A 17,782-nucleotide genomic window follows, 5' to 3' on the forward strand; every position below is an offset into this window, starting at 1 on the left:
GTAAGTCTCTAAGAGTGATTACAGCTGTGAGTCTCTAATAGTGATTACAGCGGTGAGTCTTTCTGGGTAAGTCTCTAAGAGTGATTACAGCTGTGAGTCTCTAATAGTGATTACAGCGGTGAGTCTCTAATAGTGATTACAGCGGTGAGTCTCTAATAGTGATTACAGCGGTGAGTCTTTCTGGGTAAGTCTCAGAGTGATTACAGCTGTGAGTCTCTAATAGTGATTACAGCTGTGAGTCTCTAATAGTGATTACAGCGGTGAGTCTTTCCGGTAAGTCTCAGAGTGATTACAGCTGTGAGTCTCTAATAGTGATTACAGCGGTGAGTCTTTCCGGTAAGTCTCTGAGAGTGATTACAGCTGTGAGTCTCTAATAGTGATTACAGCGGTGAGTCTTTCTGGGTAAGTCTAAGAGTGATTACAGCTGTGAGTCTTTCTGGGTACGTCTCTAAGAGTGATTACAGCTGTGAGTCTTTCTGGGTACGTCTCTAAGAGTGATTTACAGCTGTGAGTCTCTGGGTAAGTCTCTAATAGTGATTACAGCTGTGAGTCTTACTGGGTAAGTCTCTAAGAGCTGTGAGTCTTTCTGGGTAAGTCTCTAAGAGCTTTGCAAACCTGGATTGTACAATTTTTCCAATTTTTTTTAAAAGTTCTTCAAGCTCTGTCAAGATGGTTGTTGATCATTGCTGGACAGACATGTTCAGATGTTGCCGTAGATTTCCAAGCAGATGTGAAAACTGTAACTCAGGAACATTCACTGTCTTCTTGGTAAACAACTCCAGTGTAGATGTGCCCTTGTGTTTTAGGTTATTGTCCTGCTGAAAAGGTGAATTCATCTCCCAGTGTCTGGTGGAAAGCAGACTGAACCAGGGTTTCTCTAGGATTTTGCCTGTGTTCAGCCATAACATGATCCAGCCACCACTATACTAGACAATATGAAGAGTGGTACTCAGTGATGTGTTGTATTGGATTTGCCCCAAACATAACACTTTGTATTCAAGACATAAAGTTAATTTGCTAATTTCTTTTGCAGTTTTACTTTAGTGTCTTGTTGCAAACAGGAAGCATGTTTAGGGATATTTGTTATTCCGTACAGGCTTCCTTCTTTCCACTCTGTCATTTAGGTTAGTATTGTGGAGTAACTACAATGTTGTTGATCCATCCTCAGTTTTCTCCTATCACAGCCATTAAACTCTAACTGTTTTAAAGTCACCATTGGCCTCGTGGTGAAATCCCTGAGTGGTTTCTTTCCTCTCTGGCAACTGAGTTAAGGATGCCTGTATCGTTGTAATGACTGGGTGTATTGATACACCATCCATAGTGTAGTAACTCCACCGTGCTCTAACGGATATTCAATGTCAGCTTTTTAACATTTTTACCCATCTACCAATAGGTGCCCTTCTTTGCAACGCAAAACCTCCCTGGTCTTTGTGGTTGAATCTGTGTTTTGAAATTCACTCCTCGACTGAGGGACCTCACAGATAATTGTATGTGTGGGGGTACGGAGACGAGGTCGTCATTTAAAAAAATCATGCTAAACATTATTATTGCACACAGAGTGAGTCCATGCAACTTTATTATGTGACTTGTTAAGCAACATTTTGACTCCTGAACGTGTTTAGGCTCCTTGACATAACAAATGGGGTTGAATACTTTCTGACTGAAGATATTTCTGCTTTTCATTATGAATTAATTTGTAAAAAATATGAATAAATCTAAAAACAAAATTCCACTTTGGCATTGTGGAGTATCGTGTGTAGATCAGTGACCAGATAAAATGTCAATGTGATCCATTTAAAATGTCTGTAACACGACGACATGTGGAGCAAGTCGAAGGGTGTGAGTACTTCCTGTAACACGACGACATGTGGAGCAAGTCGAAGGGTGTGAGTACTTCCTGTAACACGACGACATGTGGAACAAGTCGAAGGGTGTGAGTACTTCCTGTAACACGACGACATGTGGAACAAGTCGAAGGGTGTGAGTACTTCCTGTAACACGACGACATGTGGAACAAGTCGAAGGGTGTGAGTACTTCCTGTAACACGACGACATGTGGAACAAGTCGAAGGGTGTGAGTACTTCCTGTATGGATGCCGTTTAGGATGGACAGTAGAGGTCGAAAAATCCTAATCGGTCGACCTCTAATGGAAAGCCTGAGATTTAACATCTCCTCCAGTCCATCTCCCTGAGGACCAAAGCCAATAGCCACCGAGACTTATTACAGTAGACCGTTTCTCTTCGAGTTTACTGTAAATCAGGAGTGGCCCGGGTCCCGTCCTCCTCTTGCTCTGATAACTGTGATAGGACCGTTCCAGGGTGTTTTAAGGTCTGACCTCTGTGTTTTTGATCCAGGGTGTTTTAAGGTCTGACCTCTGTGTTTTTGATCCAGGGTGTTTTAAGGACGACCGCATCGTGTTCTGGACATGGATGTTCTCCACGTACTTCATGGAGAAGCTGTCGCCGCGGGAACAGGACGACATGTTGTTTTACGTCCGCAGGAAGCTGTCATACGTCAGCCCCGACCAATCAGAGGGCAAGAAGGTGAGTGAGTGAGTGAGACTGTCTCTGGCAGAAGTTGTTTTCCCTTCACCTCAGTGTGTGTGTGTGGTTTGTTACTGTTGCTCTGGGACACAGTATAGTACTGTGTGTGTGTGTGTGTGTGTGTGTGTGTTACTGTTGCTCTGGGACACAGTATAGTACAGTGTGTGTGGTGTGTTACTGTTGCTCTGGGACACAGTATAGTACTGTGTGTGTGTGTGTGTGTTACTGTTGCTCTGGGACACAGTATAGTACAGTGTGTGTGGTGTGTTACTGTTGCTCTGGGACACAGTATAGTACAGTGTGTGTGGTGTGTTACTGTTGCTCTGGGACACAGTATAGTACAGTGTGTGTGGTGTGTTACTGTTGCTCTGGGACACAGTATAGTACAGTGTGTGGTGTGTTACTGTTGCTCTGGGACACAGTATAGTACAGTGTGTGTGGTTTGTTACTGTTGCTCTGGGACACAGTATAGTACAGTGTGTGTGTGTGTGGTGTGTTACTGTTACTCTGGGACACAGTATAGTACAGTGTGTGTGGTTTGTTACTGTTGCTCTGGGACACAGTATAGTACAGTGTGTGTGGTGTGTTACTGTTGCTCTGGGACACAGTATAGTACAGTGTGTGTGGTGTGTTACTGTTGCTCTGGGACACAGTATAGTACAGTGTGTGTGGTGTGTTACTGTTGCTCTGGGACACAGTATAGTACAGTGTGTGTGGTTTGTTACTGTTGCTCTGGGACACAGTATAGTACAGTGTGTGTGGTTTGTTACTGTTGCTCTGGGACACAGTATAGTACAGTGTGTGTGTGTGTGGTTTGTTACTGTTGCTCTGGGACACAGTATAGTACAGTGTGTGTGGTGTGTTACTGTTGCTCTGGGACACAGTATAGTGTGTGTGGTTTGTTACTGTTGCTCTGGGACACAGTATAGTACAGTGTGTGTGGTTTGTTACTGTTGCTCTGGGACACAGTATAGTACAGTGTGTGTGGTGTGTTACTGTTGCTCTGGGACACAGTATAGTACAGTGTGTGTGTGTGGTTTGTTACTGTTGCTCTGGGACACAGTATAGTACAGTGTGTGTGGTGTGTTACTGTTGCTCTGGGACACAGTATAGTACAGTGTGTGTGGTGTGTTACTGTTACTCTGGGACACAGTATAGTACAGTGTGTGTTACTGTTGCTCTGGGACACAGTATAGTACAGTGTGTGTTACTGTTGCTCTGGGACACAGTATAGTACAGTGTGTGTGGTGTGTTACTGTTGCTCTGGGACACAGTATAGTACAGTGTGTGTGGTTTGTTACTGTTGCTCTGGGACACAGTATAGTACAGTGTGTGTGGTTTGTTACTGTTGCTCTGGGACACAGTATAGTACAGTGTGTGTGGTTTGTTACTGTTACTCTGGGACACAGTATAGTACAGTGTGTGTGGTTTGTTACTGTTGCTCTGGGACACAGTATAGTACAGTGTGTGTGGTGTGTTACTGTTGCTCTGGGACACAGTATAGTACTGTGTGTGTGTGGTTTGTTACTGTTGCTCTGGGACACAGTATAGTACAGTGTGTGTGGTGTGTTACTGTTGCTCTGGGACACAGTATAGTACAGTGTGTGTGTGTGTGGTTTGTTACTGTTGCTCTGGGACACAGTATAGTACAGTGTGTGTGGTTTGTTACTGTTGCTCTGGGACACAGTATAGTACTGTGTGTGTGGTGTGTTACTGTTGCTCTGGGACACAGTATAGTACAGTGTGTGTGGTTTGTTACTGTTATTAGTGGTGACCACTAACCAGTCTGGATATTCTGAGACCTGTATTAGTGGTGACCAATAACCAGTCTGGATGTTCTGAGACCTGTATTAGTGGTCACCACTCTAACCAGTCTGGATGTTCTGAGACCTGTATTAGTGGTCACCACTCTAACCAGTCTGGATATTCTGAGACCTGTATTAGTGGTGACCACTAACCAGTCTGGATGTTCTGAGACCTGTATTAGTGGTCACCACTCTAACCAGTCTGGATATTCTGAGACCTGTATTAGTGGTCACCACTCTAACCAGTCTGGATGTTCTGAGACCTGTATTGGTGGTGACCACTCTAACCAGTCTGGATGTTCTGAGACCTGTATTAGTGGTGACCACTAACCAGTCTGGATGTTCTGAGACCTGTATTGGTGGTGACCACTAACCAGTCTGTGGAATGTTAATTCACATGTTGTTTGTCACATGACCAATTTCCAGTGTAAACTCTTCACTTCCTTGTCTGGCCTTTTTCATATTGATTATGGATATGAGAATGTGAACACAACCGTATATACTTAGATGACCTTGTTTTGCCAAGTAACAGATAAGCATAGCATATATCCATAGACATTTATACCATTAAAGGTAGGAAGCAGGAGTTTTTCCTCACCAATGTAACACAGTATGGTCAAAGACTTAAGTAACTTAGTTGTAGTCATGATCTGGTTACCTGTAAGTACAAACCTAGGTATGTTTTGGGGTTATTATATATTTATTAACCTATTTCCGGATAAGCTACCCACAATGCACCAATGTTCGACTTCATATGGAAGATCTACTCTGCTACTGAGTTTGTATTTTAGCTCAAGCTGTCTTAGCCGCTAGCTATGCTAGCATGTCATTACATTCCAGACCAAGTGTTGGCGGACGAAGTTTGACGTGAACAAGAAGCAGATGGGGGCATGCAGCAAGGACCAGGCCGTTAGTGACCTGATTGCTGTGTAGTCAGTTGGGTTCTACCAAGGACCAGGCCGTTAGTGACCTGATTGGTGTGTAGTCAGTTGGGTTCTACCAAGGACCAGGCCGTTAGGACCTGATTGGTGTGTAATCAGTTTGGTTCTACCAAGGACCAGGCCGTTAGTGACCTGATTGGTGTGTAGTCAGTTGGGTTCTACCAAGGACCAGGCCGTTAGTGACCTGATTGGTGCATAGTCAGTTGGGTGTAACCGCCATGTCCAGAGTTAATTAAAGGAGATGGAAGTTGACTCAGCAGAATGTGACTGTGGTCTTGACTCATGACTGCCGATGTGGCGGTAATATGGGCACCACAACAGCCCCAGACACAAATACCAGTATAGGAACGAGTCAACAACATGATTTGGGTTTAACAGAATATGAGCTATGAAAAGCAGCATTTTTCACGCGACAGTTTTTAGTTTGATCTCAGTCAGTTGTCCTATAAATCTTACACTGTGCATAGAATGGAAGACATTTGCATGTTTTAATTATATTAGATTAGATAGATTATAATTACATTCTTGGGGTTCTGAGATAGTAAAAGCATGCGAGGTATAGTCGCATCAAAGGATGTGTTAAATGGGGTGGTCAATTTATTCCGAACCACAGGTGAGTGAGAGGCACAGGAGGTTGATGGCACCGTAATTGCGGAGGACGGGCTCGTGGTACTGACTGTAGCGTAATAGCTGGAATAGTATCAAATGCATCAAAAATGGTTTACGTTTTAATGCCATGTGTTTGATGCCATTCCATTCGCTCTGTTCCAGCCATTATTCTGCAGTTCATATAACCATGTTTTAACTAAAGGACTTTGTGAAGGACCTTCACAGGTTCACAGGCCTAATCTTCATGGATATGGCTTTCACAGAGTAGAAGGTCTTCCATCCCCTCCAGTTGACCCCAATCTGTGAGTTCAATCCCCATGTATAAAGACCGTTTGGGTTTGAGAAGTAACACTCGTTGTACCAGTAACCTCCGACCGCGTTGACTGCACAGTTGATTTCCTGGTCTCGGTCGAAGGTGGAGAACTTCATACCGCTGTGATAGGTGAGAGAGTCCCCTTGGTTCAAGCAGGAAACACAGGTCAGATGTTATGTAACCTATCAGAGCCCTGGTCAAAATCAGTCTACTATGTCACAGTATGATCTAGGACCAGCCCCCGCCGTCCTTTCTATGTAATACTATTCATTATGATCTCTAATAAACTGATCCCAGATCAGCTCTAAGATGGTGTATCTGTACGCCCCCCCCTGTCCTTTCTATGTAATACTATTCATTATGATCTCTAATAAACTGATCCCAGATCAGCTCTAAGATGGTGTATCTGTACGCCCCCCCCCCCCCCCCCCCCCCCCCCCGTCCTTTCTATGTAATACTATTCATTATGATCTCCAATAAACTGATCCCAGATCAGCTTGTATCAGATCAGGTTGTATTCACTAGGAATCAAACAGAACCGAATGAGGGAACTTAGCTGAACTCTGGACTAATGAATACAGCCCAGATGTTTCTCTAAGGAAGTTTAAACTGTTCTCACCTGAACTCTGGACTAATGAATACAGCCCAGATGTTTCTCTAATGAAGTTTAAACTGTTCTCACCTGAACTCTGGACTAATGAATACAGCCCAGATGTTTCTCTAAGGAAGTTTAAACTGTTCTCACCTGAACTCTGGACTAATGAATACAGGCCAGATGTTTCTCTAAGGAAGTTTAAACTGTTCTCACCTGCTCCTCCGTCTTTAAAGCCAGTAACCTGGAGTTTGTAGCCATCCAGTTCAGGATCTGTGACTTTGGGAGAGATGGCGAAGGAGGAGTAGAAAGCGTAGGCTTTCTGTCCGTCAAAGTCCTCCATGTCCACCCTCAACTCGTAATTCTTTTTCAGGGTCAGGAGGTAGATGGTGTCCAGACCTGCATCGAACAGACGAGAGGGGAACCTTTTTTTAGAACAGAGATATTCAACTGTTACCCCTTACCAGGTTCACAGGCTGCTGGTTTTCTCTTTTACCTGGTAATTAATACCTGGTGTCCCAGGTCTAAACCAGTCCCTGAGGAAGAGAAACAATGTGAAAACATGTAGTGGTGTCGAGGTCAAGAGTTGAGTTTTTAAAAGGATCTCTATTTCTATCATGCAGATGTCTTCGGTCAGCAAGGAGAGTCATGTCTTCGGTCAGCAAGGAAAGTCATGTCTTCGGTCAGCAAGGAGAGTCATGTCTTCGGTCAGCAAGGAAAGTCATGTCTTCGGTTAGCAAGGAGAGTCATGTCTTCGGTTAGCAAGGGAGAGTCATGTCTTCGGTCAGCAAGGAAAGTCATGTCTTCGGTCAGAAAGGGAGAGTCATGTCTTCGGTCAGCAAGGAAAGTCATGTCTTCGGTTAGCAAGGAGAGTCATGTCTTCGGTTAGCAAGGGAGAGTCATGTCTTCGGTCAGCAAGGAAAGTCATGTCTTCGGTCAGAAAGGGAGAGTCATGTCTTCGGTCAGAAAGGGAGAGTCATGTCTTCGGTCAGCAAGGGAGAGTCATGTCTTCGGTCAGCAAGGGAGAGTCATGTCTTCGGTCAGCAAGGGAGAGTCATGTCTTCGGTCAGCAAGGGAGAGTCATGTCTTCGGTCAGCAAGGGAGAGTCATGTCTTCGGTCAGCAAGGGAGAGTCATGTCTTCGGTCAGAAAGGGAGAGTCATGTCTTCGGTCAGAAAGGAAAGTCATGTCTTCGGTCAGAAAGGAAAGTCATGTCTTCGGTCAGAAAGGAAAGTCATGTCTTCGGTCAGAAAGGAAAGTCATGTCTTCTGTCAGCAAGGGAAAGTCATGTCTTCGGTCAGAAAGGGAGAGTCATGTCTTCGGTCAGCAAGGAGAGTCATGTCTTCGGTCAGCAAGGGGCTGTCATGTCTTCGGTCAGCAAGGGAGAGTCATGTCTTCGGTCAGCAAGGAGAGTCATGTCTTCGGTCAGCAAGGAGAGTCATGTCTTCGGTCAGCAAGGGAGAGTCATGTCTTCGGTCAGCAAGGAGAGAGTCATGTCTTCGGTCAGCAAGGGAGAGTCATGTCTTCGGTCAGCAAGGAGAGAGTCATGTCTTCGGTCAGCAAGGGAGAGTCATGTCTTCGGTCAGCAAGGGAGAGTCATGTCTTCGGTCAGCAAGGGAGAGTCATGTCTTCGGTCAGCAAGGGAGAGTCATGTCTTCGGTCAGCAAGGGAGAGTCATGTCTTCGGTCAGCAAGGGAGAGTCATGTCTTCGGTCAGCAAGGGAGAGTCATGTCTTCGGTCAGCAAGGGAGAGTCATGTCTTCGGTCAGCAAGGGAGAGTCATGTCTTCGGTCAGCAAGGGAGAGTCATGTCTTCGGTCAGCAAGGGAGAGTCATGTCTTCGGTCAGCAAGGGAGAGTCATGTCTTCGGTCAGCAAGGGAGAGTCATGTCTTCGGTCAGCAAGGGAGAGTCATGTCTTCGGTCAGCAAGGGAGAGTCATGTCTTCGGTCAGCAAGGGAGAGTCATGTCTTCGGTCAGCAAGGGAGAGTCATGTCTTCGGTCAGCAAGGGAGAGTCATGTCTTCGGTCAGCAAGGGAGAGTCATGTCTTCGGTCAGCAAGGGAGAGTCATGTCTTCGGTCAGCAAGGGAGAGTCATGTCTTCGGTCAGCAAGGGAGAGTCATGTCTTCGGTCAGAAAGGGAGAGTCATGTCTTCGGTCAGAAAGGAAAGTCATGTCTTCGGTCAGAAAGGAAAGTCATGTCTTCTGTCAGCAAGGGAAAGTCATGTCTTCGGTCAGAAAGGAAAGTCATGTCTTCGGTCAGAAAGGAAAGTCATGTCTTCTGTCAGCAAGGGAGAGTCATGTCTTCGGTCAGCAAGGGAGAGTCATGTCTTCGGTCAGCAAGGGAGAGTCATGTCTTCGGTCAGCAAGGGAGAGTCATGTCTTCGGTCAGCAAGGGGCTGTCATGTCTTCGGTCAGCAAGGGAGAGTCATGTCTTCGGTCAGCAAGGAGAGTCATGTCTTCGGTCAGCAAGGAGAGTCATGTCTTCGGTCAGCAAGGGAGAGTCATGTCTTCGGTCAGCAAGGAGAGAGTCATGTCTTCGGTCAGCAAGGGAGAGTCATGTCTTCGGTCAGCAAGGAGAGAGTCATGTCTTCGGTCAGCAAGGGAGAGTCATGTCTTCGGTCAGCAAGGGAGAGTCATGTCTTCGGTCAGCAAGGGAGAGTCATGTCTTCGGTCAGCAAGGGAGAGTCATGTCTTCGGTCAGCAAGGGAGAGTCATGTCTTCGGTCAGCAAGGGAGAGTCATGTCTTCGGTCAGCAAGGGAGAGTCATGTCTTCGGTCAGCAAGGGAGAGTCATGTCTTCGGTCAGCAAGGGAGAGTCATGTCTTCGGTCAGCAAGGGAGAGTCATGTCTTCGGTCAGCAAGGGAGAGTCATGTCTTCGGTCAGCAAGGGAGAGTCATGTCTTCGGTCAGCAAGGGAGAGTCATGTCTTCGGTCAGCAAGGGAGAGTCATGTCTTCGGTCAGCAAGGGAGAGTCATGTCTTCGGTCAGCAAGGGAGAGTCATGTCTTCGGTCAGCACAGCTTGCTTCATTTTTTTGGTATATACTGTACCAGTCAAAAGTTTGGTACTGTTGGAAAATAAATTCCAGGTGAAGCTGGTTGAGAGAATGCCGAGAGTGAACAAAGCTGTCATCAAGGCAAAAGGGTGGCTACCTTGAAGAATCTCAAATATAAAATATATTTTGATGAAACACTTTTTTTTTGTCAAGTCAATTTAACAACCCAATGATTCATTTATATTATCCAGGGTTTTTCCATGGATGATCTGTCCTTGATGAGGCTTTTTGAAAGAAGTCCTTTACCCAGCCAGTACTCTCCTGCTGCGTGTCCAAAGCCGTTCTTGTACTGGTCCCATCCTCTGTAGAAGTTCACTGTTCCATCCATCCTCCTCTGAAACACCTGGAAGGAGGGGAAGAGAAGAGAAGGGGAGAGGAGAAATTGTAAGCATCTAGGCCATGTCGTCAAGTACTGACTCAGGAGAATTCAGTACCAATGGTTGATCAGACCTCTAATCTGGCAGACTAGTATGGTCTGGAGGGGTTGATGCTGACTAGTATGGTCTGGAGGGGTTGAGGCTGACTCTAGTATGGTCTGGAGGGGTTGATGCTGACGAGTCTGGTCTGGAGGGGATGATGCTGACGAGTCTGGTCTGGAGGGGTTGATGCTGACTCTAGTATGGTCTGGAGGGGTTGAGGCTGACTCTAGTCTGGTCTGGAGGGGTTGAGGCTGACTCTAGTCTGGTCTGGAGGGGTTTAGGCTGACTAGTATGGTCTGGAGGGGTTTAGGCTGACTAGTATGGTCTGGAGGGGTTGAGGCTGACTAGTATGGTCTGGAGGGGTTGAGGCCGACTCTAGTCTGGTCTGAACACTGGTTATGTACTCCGTTTAAATAGTTTCCTACTAGGTGACCTACTCACAGTCCATTTCCCTCCGTCGGTGTCCATATCACAGTAGACGTATCGAGGAGAGTTGGGTCCAGCAGGGTACATCCTGTAGACACCACTGGTCTTAGAGCCGTCGTTGTAGATATCAGCACAGTCCAGAGGCTGGAACATCAGCCCCTTAGAATAAACTGCTACTGACAGCAGCAACACATGGAGAATCCTCAGGGCCTGGAACACAGAGAGCCTACTAAATGTGGATGTATTTTATGTCATTCTATGTGTGAAACATAATAATTTTCTGCTCAATATATGGAAATGCGTGTCTGTTTACATATAAACAGTCTGTAGTGGTAAAATGTTTCAGTTGTAAAATGAAGCCTTCAACTTACATGCATTGTTGGGACGGTTAGCTGTCTTTTTCCAGTTGGTTTTCAGCCCGACAAGAAAAATAATGTGCTTGTGACTCTTATCCATCCTTTTTGTGTACTTTTTAGAAGGGGTGGGTTGATCATGATTGGCTGATTTATTATCAGGGAAGCAAACACGATTTCACAATATGGACATTTCCACTTCTGTAGTTTCCTGGACTCTTGTCTTTTTAAACACAGTTTATCTTCTGTCCATATAGCCTAAGCTTTCTCAATGTTACACCATAACATGTGTGTACTCTACTTTTCTGCTCATATTTTGTTAGACAATTGTTGAATGTTGTTTACACAGTCAGGTTCCCTATCGCGGTCAGGTTCCATATCGCGGTCCCTTTCCCTCCCGTCAGGTTCCCTATCGCGGTCAGGTTCCATATCGCGGTCCCTTTCCCTCCCGTCAGGTTCCCTATCGCGGTCCCTTTCCCTCCCGTCAGGTTCCCTATCGCGGTCCCTTTTCCTCCCGTCAGGTTCCCTATCGCGGTCCCTTTCCCTCCCGTCAGGTTCCCTATCGCGGTCCCTTTCCCTCCCGTCAGGTTCCCTATCGCGGTCCCTTTCCCTCCCGTCAGGTTCCCTGTCCGTTAGTCTATAAAAGGCTGTTAACAGATGCAGTAGAAGAATGAAAGTAGTTGTTACGATTTCAAAGTTCTGCTCACGGGGTTCTTCGCTTTCTAAACATCCTGAAACTGTTTCCAACATTTAGAATTTTTTGATTAAAAATGTAGTAAGTACTCTGCAAAACTCTTTAAAAAATGTTTTTAACTAGGCAAGTCGGTTAAGAACAAATTCTTATTTAGGCTGTTCAGGGGCAGAACGACAGATTTTTATCTTGTCAGCTCGGGGATTCCATCTTGCTACCTCCTGGTTCCAAGTCCAACGCTCTAACCACTAAGCTACCTGCTGGTTACTAGTCCAACGCTCTAACCACTAGGCTACCTCCCGGTTCCAAGTCCAACGCTCTAACCACTAGGCTACCTGCTGGTTCCAAGTCCAATGCTCTAACCACTAGGCTACCTTCTGGTTACTGGTCCAACACTCTAACCACTAGGCTACCTGCTCTAACCACTAGGCTACCTGCTGGTTCCAAGTCCAATGCTCTAACCACTAGGCTACCTTCTGGTTACTGGTCCAACACTCTAACCACTAGGCTACCTGCTCTAACCACTAGGCTACCTGCTGGTTACTAGTCCAACACTCTAACCACTAGGCTACCTGCTCTAACCACTAGGCTACCTGCTGGTTACTAGTCCAACGCTCTAACCACTAGGCTACCTGCTGGTTCCAAGTCCAATGCTCTAACCACTAGGCTACCTTCTGGTTCCAAGTCCAATGCTCTAACCACTAGGCTACCTGCTCTAACCACTAGGCTACCTGCTGGTTCCAAGTCCAATGCTCTAACCACTAGTCTACCTGCTGGTTACTAGTCCAACGCTCTAACCAATAGGCTACCTGCTCTAACCACTAGGCTACCTGCTGGTTACTAGTCCAATGCTCTAACCACTAAGCTACCTGCTGGTTACTAGTCCAATGCTCTAACCACTAGGCTACCTGCTGGTTCCAAGTCCAATGCTCTAACCACTAAGCTACCTGCTGGTTCCAAGTCCAATGCTCTAACCACTAAGCTACCTGCTGGTTACTAGTCCAACTCTCTAACCACTAGGCTACCTGCTGGTTCCAAGTCCAATGCTCTAACCACTAAGCTACCTGCTGGTTACTAGTCCAATGCTCTAACCACTAAGCTACCTGCTGGTTACTGACCCAACACTCTAACCACTAGGCTACCTGCTGGTTACTAGTCCAACGCTCTAACCACTAGGCTACCTGCTGGTTACTAGTCCAACACTCTAACCACTAGGCTACCTGCTGGTTCCAAGTCCAATGCTCTAACCACTAAGCTACCTGCTGGTTACTAGTCCAATGCTCTAACCACTAAGCTACCTGCTGGTTACTGACCCAACGCTCTAACCACTAAGCTACCTGCTGGTTACTGACCCAACACTCTAACCACTAAGCTACCTGCTGGTTACTGGTCCAACGCTCTACCTGCTGGTTACTGGTCCAACGCTCTAACCACTAGGCTACCTGCTGGTTACTTGTCCAATGCCCTAACCACTAGGCTACCTGCTGGTTACTTGTCCAATGCTCTAACCACTAGGCTACCTGCTGGTTACTGGCCCAACGCTCTAACCACTAGGCTACCTGCTGGTTACTTGTCCAACGCTCTAACCACTAGGCTACCTGCTGGTTACTAGTCCAACGCTCTAACCACTAGGCTACCTGCTGGTTACTGGCCCAATGCTCTAACCACTAGGCTACCTGCTGGTTACTAGTCCAACGCTCTAACCACTAGGCTACCTGCTGGTTACTAGTCCAACGTTCTAACCACTAGGCTACCTGCTGGTTACTAGTCCAACGCTCTAACCACTAGGCTACCTGCTGGTTACTAGTCCAATCTTCTACCCACTAGGCTACCTGCTGGTTACTTGTCCAATGTTCTACCCACTAGGCTACCTGCTGGTTACTAGTCCAATGCTCTAACCACTAAGCTACCTGCTGGTTACTGACCCAACGCTCTAACCACTAAGCTACCTGCTGGTTACTGACCCAACACTCTAACCACTAAGCTACCTGCTGGTTACTGGTCCAACGCTCTACCTGCTGGTTACTGGTCCAACGCTCTAACCACTAGGCTACCTGCTGGTTACTTGTCCAACGCTCTAACCACTAGGCTACCTGCTGGTTACTGGCCCAACGCTCTAACCACTAGGCTACCTGCTGGTTACTAGTCCAACGTTCTAACCACTAGGCTACCTGCTGGTTACTGGTCCAACGCTCTAACCACTAGGCTACCTGCTGGTTACTAGTCCAATCTTCTACCCACTAGGCTACCTGCTGGTTACTAGTCCAATGTTCTACCCACTAGGCTACCTGCTGGTTACTAGTCCAATGTTCTACTGGCTGGGCTGGAGGTCGTTGAAGGGTGAGATGTGGCTGGGGGTCGTTGAAGGGTGAGATGTGGCTGGAGGTCGTTGAAGGGTGAGATGTGGTTGGGCTGGGGGTCGTTGAAGGGTAAGATGTGGCTGGGCTGGAGGTTGTTGAAGGGTGAGATGTGGCTGGGCTGGAGGTCGTTGAAGGGTGAGATGTGGCTGGAGGTCGTTGAAGGGTGAGATGTGGCTTGGCTGGAGGTCGTTGAAGGGTGAGATGTGGCTGGGGGTTGTTGAAGGGTGAGATGTGGCTGGGGGTCGTTGAAGGGTGAGATGTGGCTGGGGGTCGTTGAAGGGTGAGATGTGGCTGGGCTGGAGGTCGTTGAAGGGTGAGATTTGGCTGGGCTGGAGGTCGTTGAAGCGTGAGATGTGGCTGGGGGTCGTTGAAGGGTGAGATGTGGCTGGAGGTCGTTGAAGGGTGAGATGTGGGTGGGCTGGGGGTTGTTGAAGGGTAAGATGTGGCTGGGCTGGAGGTCGTTGAAGGGTGAGATGTGGCTGGGCTGGAGGTCGTTGAAGGGTGAGATGTGGCTGGGCTGGAGGTCGTTGAAGGGTGAGATGTGGCTGGAGGTCGTTGAAGGGTGAGATGTGGCTGGAGGTCGTTGAAGGGTGAGATGTGGCTGGAGGTCGTTGAAGGGTGAGATGTGGCTGGAGGTCGTTGAAGGGTGAGATGTGGCTGGAGGTCGTTGAAGGGTGAGATGTGGCTGGAGGTCGTTGAAGGGTGAGATGTGGCTGGGGCGGAGTTCGTTGAAGGGTGAGATGTGGCTGGGGCGGAGGTCGTTGAAGGGTGAGATGTGGCTGGGCCGGAGGTCGTTGAAGGGTGAGATGTGGCTGGGCCGGAGTTCGTTGAAGGGTGAGATGTGGCTGGGCCGGAGGTCGTTGAAGGGTGAGATGTGGCTGGGCTGGAGGTCGTTGAATGGTGAGATGTGGCTGGGCTGGAGGTCGTTGAAGGGTGAGATGTGGCTGGGCTGGAGGTCGTTGAAGGGTGAGATGTGGCTGGGGGTCGTTGAAGGGTGAGATGTGGCTGGGCCGGAAGTCGTTGAAGGGTGAGATGTGGCTGGGCCGGAGGTCGTTGAAGGGTGAGATGTGGCTGGGCCGGAGGTCGTTGAAGGGTGAGATGTGGCTGGGCCGGAGGTCGTTGAAGGGTGAGATGTGGCTGGGCCGGAGGTCGTTGAAGGGTGAGATGTGGCTGGGCCGGAGGTCGTTGAAGGGTGAGATGTGGCTGGGCCGGAGGTCGTTGAAGGGTGAGATGTGCCTGGAGGTCGTTGTAGGGTGAGATGTGGCTGGGCTGGAGGTCGTTGAAGGGTGAGATGTGGCTGGGGGTCGTTGAAGGGTGAGATGTGGCTTGGCTGGGGTCTTTGAAGGGTGAGATGTGGCTGGGCTGGAGGTCGTTGAAGGGTGAGATGTGGCTGGGCCGGAGGTCGTTGAAGGGTGAGATGTGGCTCGGCCGGAGGTCGTTGAAGGGTGAGATGTGGCTGGGCCGGAGGTCGTTGAAGGGTGAGATGTGGCTGGGCCGGAGGTCGTTGAAGGGTGAGATGTGGCTGGGCCGGAGGTCGTTGAAGGGTGAGATGTGGCTGGGCCGGAGGTCGTTGAAGGGTGAGATGTGGCTGGGCCGGAGGTCGTTGAAGGGTGAGATGTGGCTGGGCCGGAGGTCGTTGAAGGGTGAGATGTGGCTGGGCCGGAGGTCGTTGAAGGGTGAGATGTGGCTGGACTGGAGGTCGTTGAAGGGTGAGATGTGGCTGGGGGTCGTTGAAGGGTGAGATGTGGCTTGGCTGGGGGTCTTTGAAGGGTGAGATGTGGCTGGGCTGGAGGTCGTTGAAGGGTGAGATGTGGCTGGGGTTCGTTGAAGGGTGAGATGTGGCTGGGGTTCGTTGAAGGGTGAGATGTGGCTGGGGTTCGTTGAAGGGTGAGATGTGGCTGGGGGTCGTTGAAGGGTGAGATGTGGCTGGGGGTCGTTGAAGGGTGAGATGTGGCTGGGGGTCGTTGAAGGGTGAGATGTGGCTGGGGGTCGTTGAAGGGTGAGATGTGGCTGGGGGTCGTTGAAGGGTGAGATGTGGCTGGGGGTCGTTGAAGGGTGAGATGTGGCTGGGGGTCGTTGAAGGGTGAGATGTGGCTGGGGGTCGTTGAAGGGTGAGATGTGGCTGGGGGTCGTTGAAGGGTGTGATGTGGTTGGGCTGGGGGTCGTTGAAGGGTGAGATGTGGCTGGGCTGGGGGTCGTTGAAGGGTGAGATGTGGCTGGGCTGGAGGTCGTTGAAGGGTGAGATGTGGCTGGGCTGGAGGTCGTTGAAGGGTGAGATGTGGCTGTGCTGGAGGTCGTTGAAGGGTGAGATGTGGCTGGAGGTCGTTGAAGTGTGAGATGTGGTTGTGCCGGGGGTCGTTGAAGGGTGAGATGTGGCTGGGCCGGAGGTCGTTGAAGGGTGAGATGTGGCTGGGGGTCGTTGAAGGGTGAGATGTGGCTGGGGGTCGTTGAAGGGTGAGATGTGGCTGGGTGTCGTTGAAGGGTGAGATGTGGCTGGGTGTCGTTGAAGGGTGAGATGTGGCTGGGGGTTGTTGAAGGGTGAGATGTGGCTGGGGGTCGTTGAAGGGTGAGATGTGGTTGGGCTGGGGGTTGTTGAATGGTGAGATGTGGCTGGGCTGGAGGTCGTTGAAGGGTGAGATGTGGCTGGGGGTCGTTGAAGGGTGAGATGTGGCTGCTGGTCGTTGAAGGGTGAGATGTGGCTGGGGGTCGTTGAAGGGTAAGATGTGGCTGGGCTGGAGGTCGTTGAAGGGTGAGATGTGGTTATGCCGGGGGTCGTTGAAGGGTGAGATGTGGCTGGGCCGGAGGTCGTTGAAGGGTAAGATGTGGCTGGGCTGGAGGTCGTTGAAGGGTGAGATGTGGTTATGCCGGGGGTCGTTGAAGGGTGAGATGTGGCTGGGCCGGAGGTCGTTGAAGGGTGAGATGTGGCTGGGGGTCGTTGAAGGTTGAGATGTGGCTGGGTGTCGTTGAAGGTTGAGATGTGGCTCTGGGTTGTTGAAGGGTGAGATGTGGCTGGGGGTCGTTGAAGGGGAGATGTGGCTGGGGGTCGTTGAAGGGTGAGATGTGGCTGGGGGTCGTTGAAGGGTGAGATGTGGCTGGGGGTCGTTGAAGGGTGAGATGTGGCTGGGGGTCGTTGAAGGGTGAGATGTGGCTGGGGGTCGTTGAAGGGTGAGATGTGGCTGGGGGTCGTTGAAGGGTGAGATGTGGCTGGGGGTCGTTGAAGGGTGAGATGTGGCTGGGGGTCGTTGAAGGGTGTGATGTGGTTGGGCTGGGGGTCGTTGAAGGGTGAGATGTGGCTGTGCTGGAGGTCGCTGAAGGGTGAGATGTGGCTGGAGGTCGTTGAAGTGTGAGATGTGGCTGGGCCGGAGGTCGTTGAAGGGTGAGATGTGGCTGGGCCGGAGTTCGTTGAAGGGTGAGATGAGGCTGGGCCGGAGGTCGTTGAAGGGTGAGATGAGGCTGGGCTGGAGGTCGTTGAATGGTGAGATGTGGCTGGGCTGGAGGTCGTTGAAGGGTGAGATGTGGCTGGGCTGGAGGTCGTTGAAGGGTGAGATGTGGCTGGGCTGGAGGTCGTTGAAGGGTGAGATGTGGCTGGGCCGGAGGTCGTTGAAGGGTGAGATGTGGCTGGGCCGGAGGTCGTTGAATGGTGAGATGTGGCTGGGCCGGAGGTCGTTGAAGGGTGAG

The 17,782-nt window shown here is 49.3% G+C and overlaps 2 protein-coding genes across 5 annotated transcripts in view; one reads left to right on the forward strand and one right to left on the reverse strand.

Annotated features, from left to right (window-relative positions):
* Positions 1 to 11,153, reverse strand: part of LOC139379636 (microfibril-associated glycoprotein 4-like) — a 30,289-nt gene extending 19,136 nt beyond the window's left edge. The window contains exons 1-7 of one of the 3 annotated variants that reach the window (XR_011628399.1): positions 11,072 to 11,153; positions 10,716 to 10,910; positions 10,102 to 10,198; positions 7,021 to 7,203; positions 4,613 to 6,354; positions 2,048 to 3,588; positions 1,539 to 1,803 (exon numbers count right to left, since the gene is read on the reverse strand). Coding sequence is in view for 2 of the 3 variants with exons in the window: in XM_071122443.1 (XP_070978544.1) it covers positions 6,119 to 6,354; positions 7,021 to 7,203; positions 10,102 to 10,198; positions 10,716 to 10,910; positions 11,072 to 11,077 (717 nt within the window). In the remaining variant the exon portion in view is untranslated. Of the gene's footprint in view, positions 1 to 1,538; positions 1,804 to 2,047; positions 6,355 to 7,020; positions 7,204 to 10,101; positions 10,199 to 10,715; positions 10,911 to 11,071 lie in introns of those variants that run through there. The other 2 variants (XM_071122444.1, XM_071122443.1) reach the window with 2 other exon arrangements.
* The window catches only part of LOC139379635 (uncharacterized protein KIAA0930 homolog), a 70,385-nt gene that overhangs the window by 20,912 nt on the left and 31,691 nt on the right, over positions 1 to 17,782 (forward strand). For both annotated transcript variants that reach the window (XM_071122441.1, XM_071122440.1), the window contains exon 2: positions 2,393 to 2,544. In XM_071122441.1, coding sequence (XP_070978542.1) covers positions 2,393 to 2,544 — 152 coding nt within the window. The remainder of the gene's footprint in view (positions 1 to 2,392; positions 2,545 to 17,782) is intronic.

The sequence above is a fragment of the Oncorhynchus clarkii genome, chromosome 21 (assembly GCF_045791955.1).
Source record: "Oncorhynchus clarkii lewisi isolate Uvic-CL-2024 chromosome 21, UVic_Ocla_1.0, whole genome shotgun sequence".
Lineage (NCBI taxonomy): Eukaryota > Metazoa > Chordata > Actinopteri > Salmoniformes > Salmonidae > Oncorhynchus > Oncorhynchus clarkii.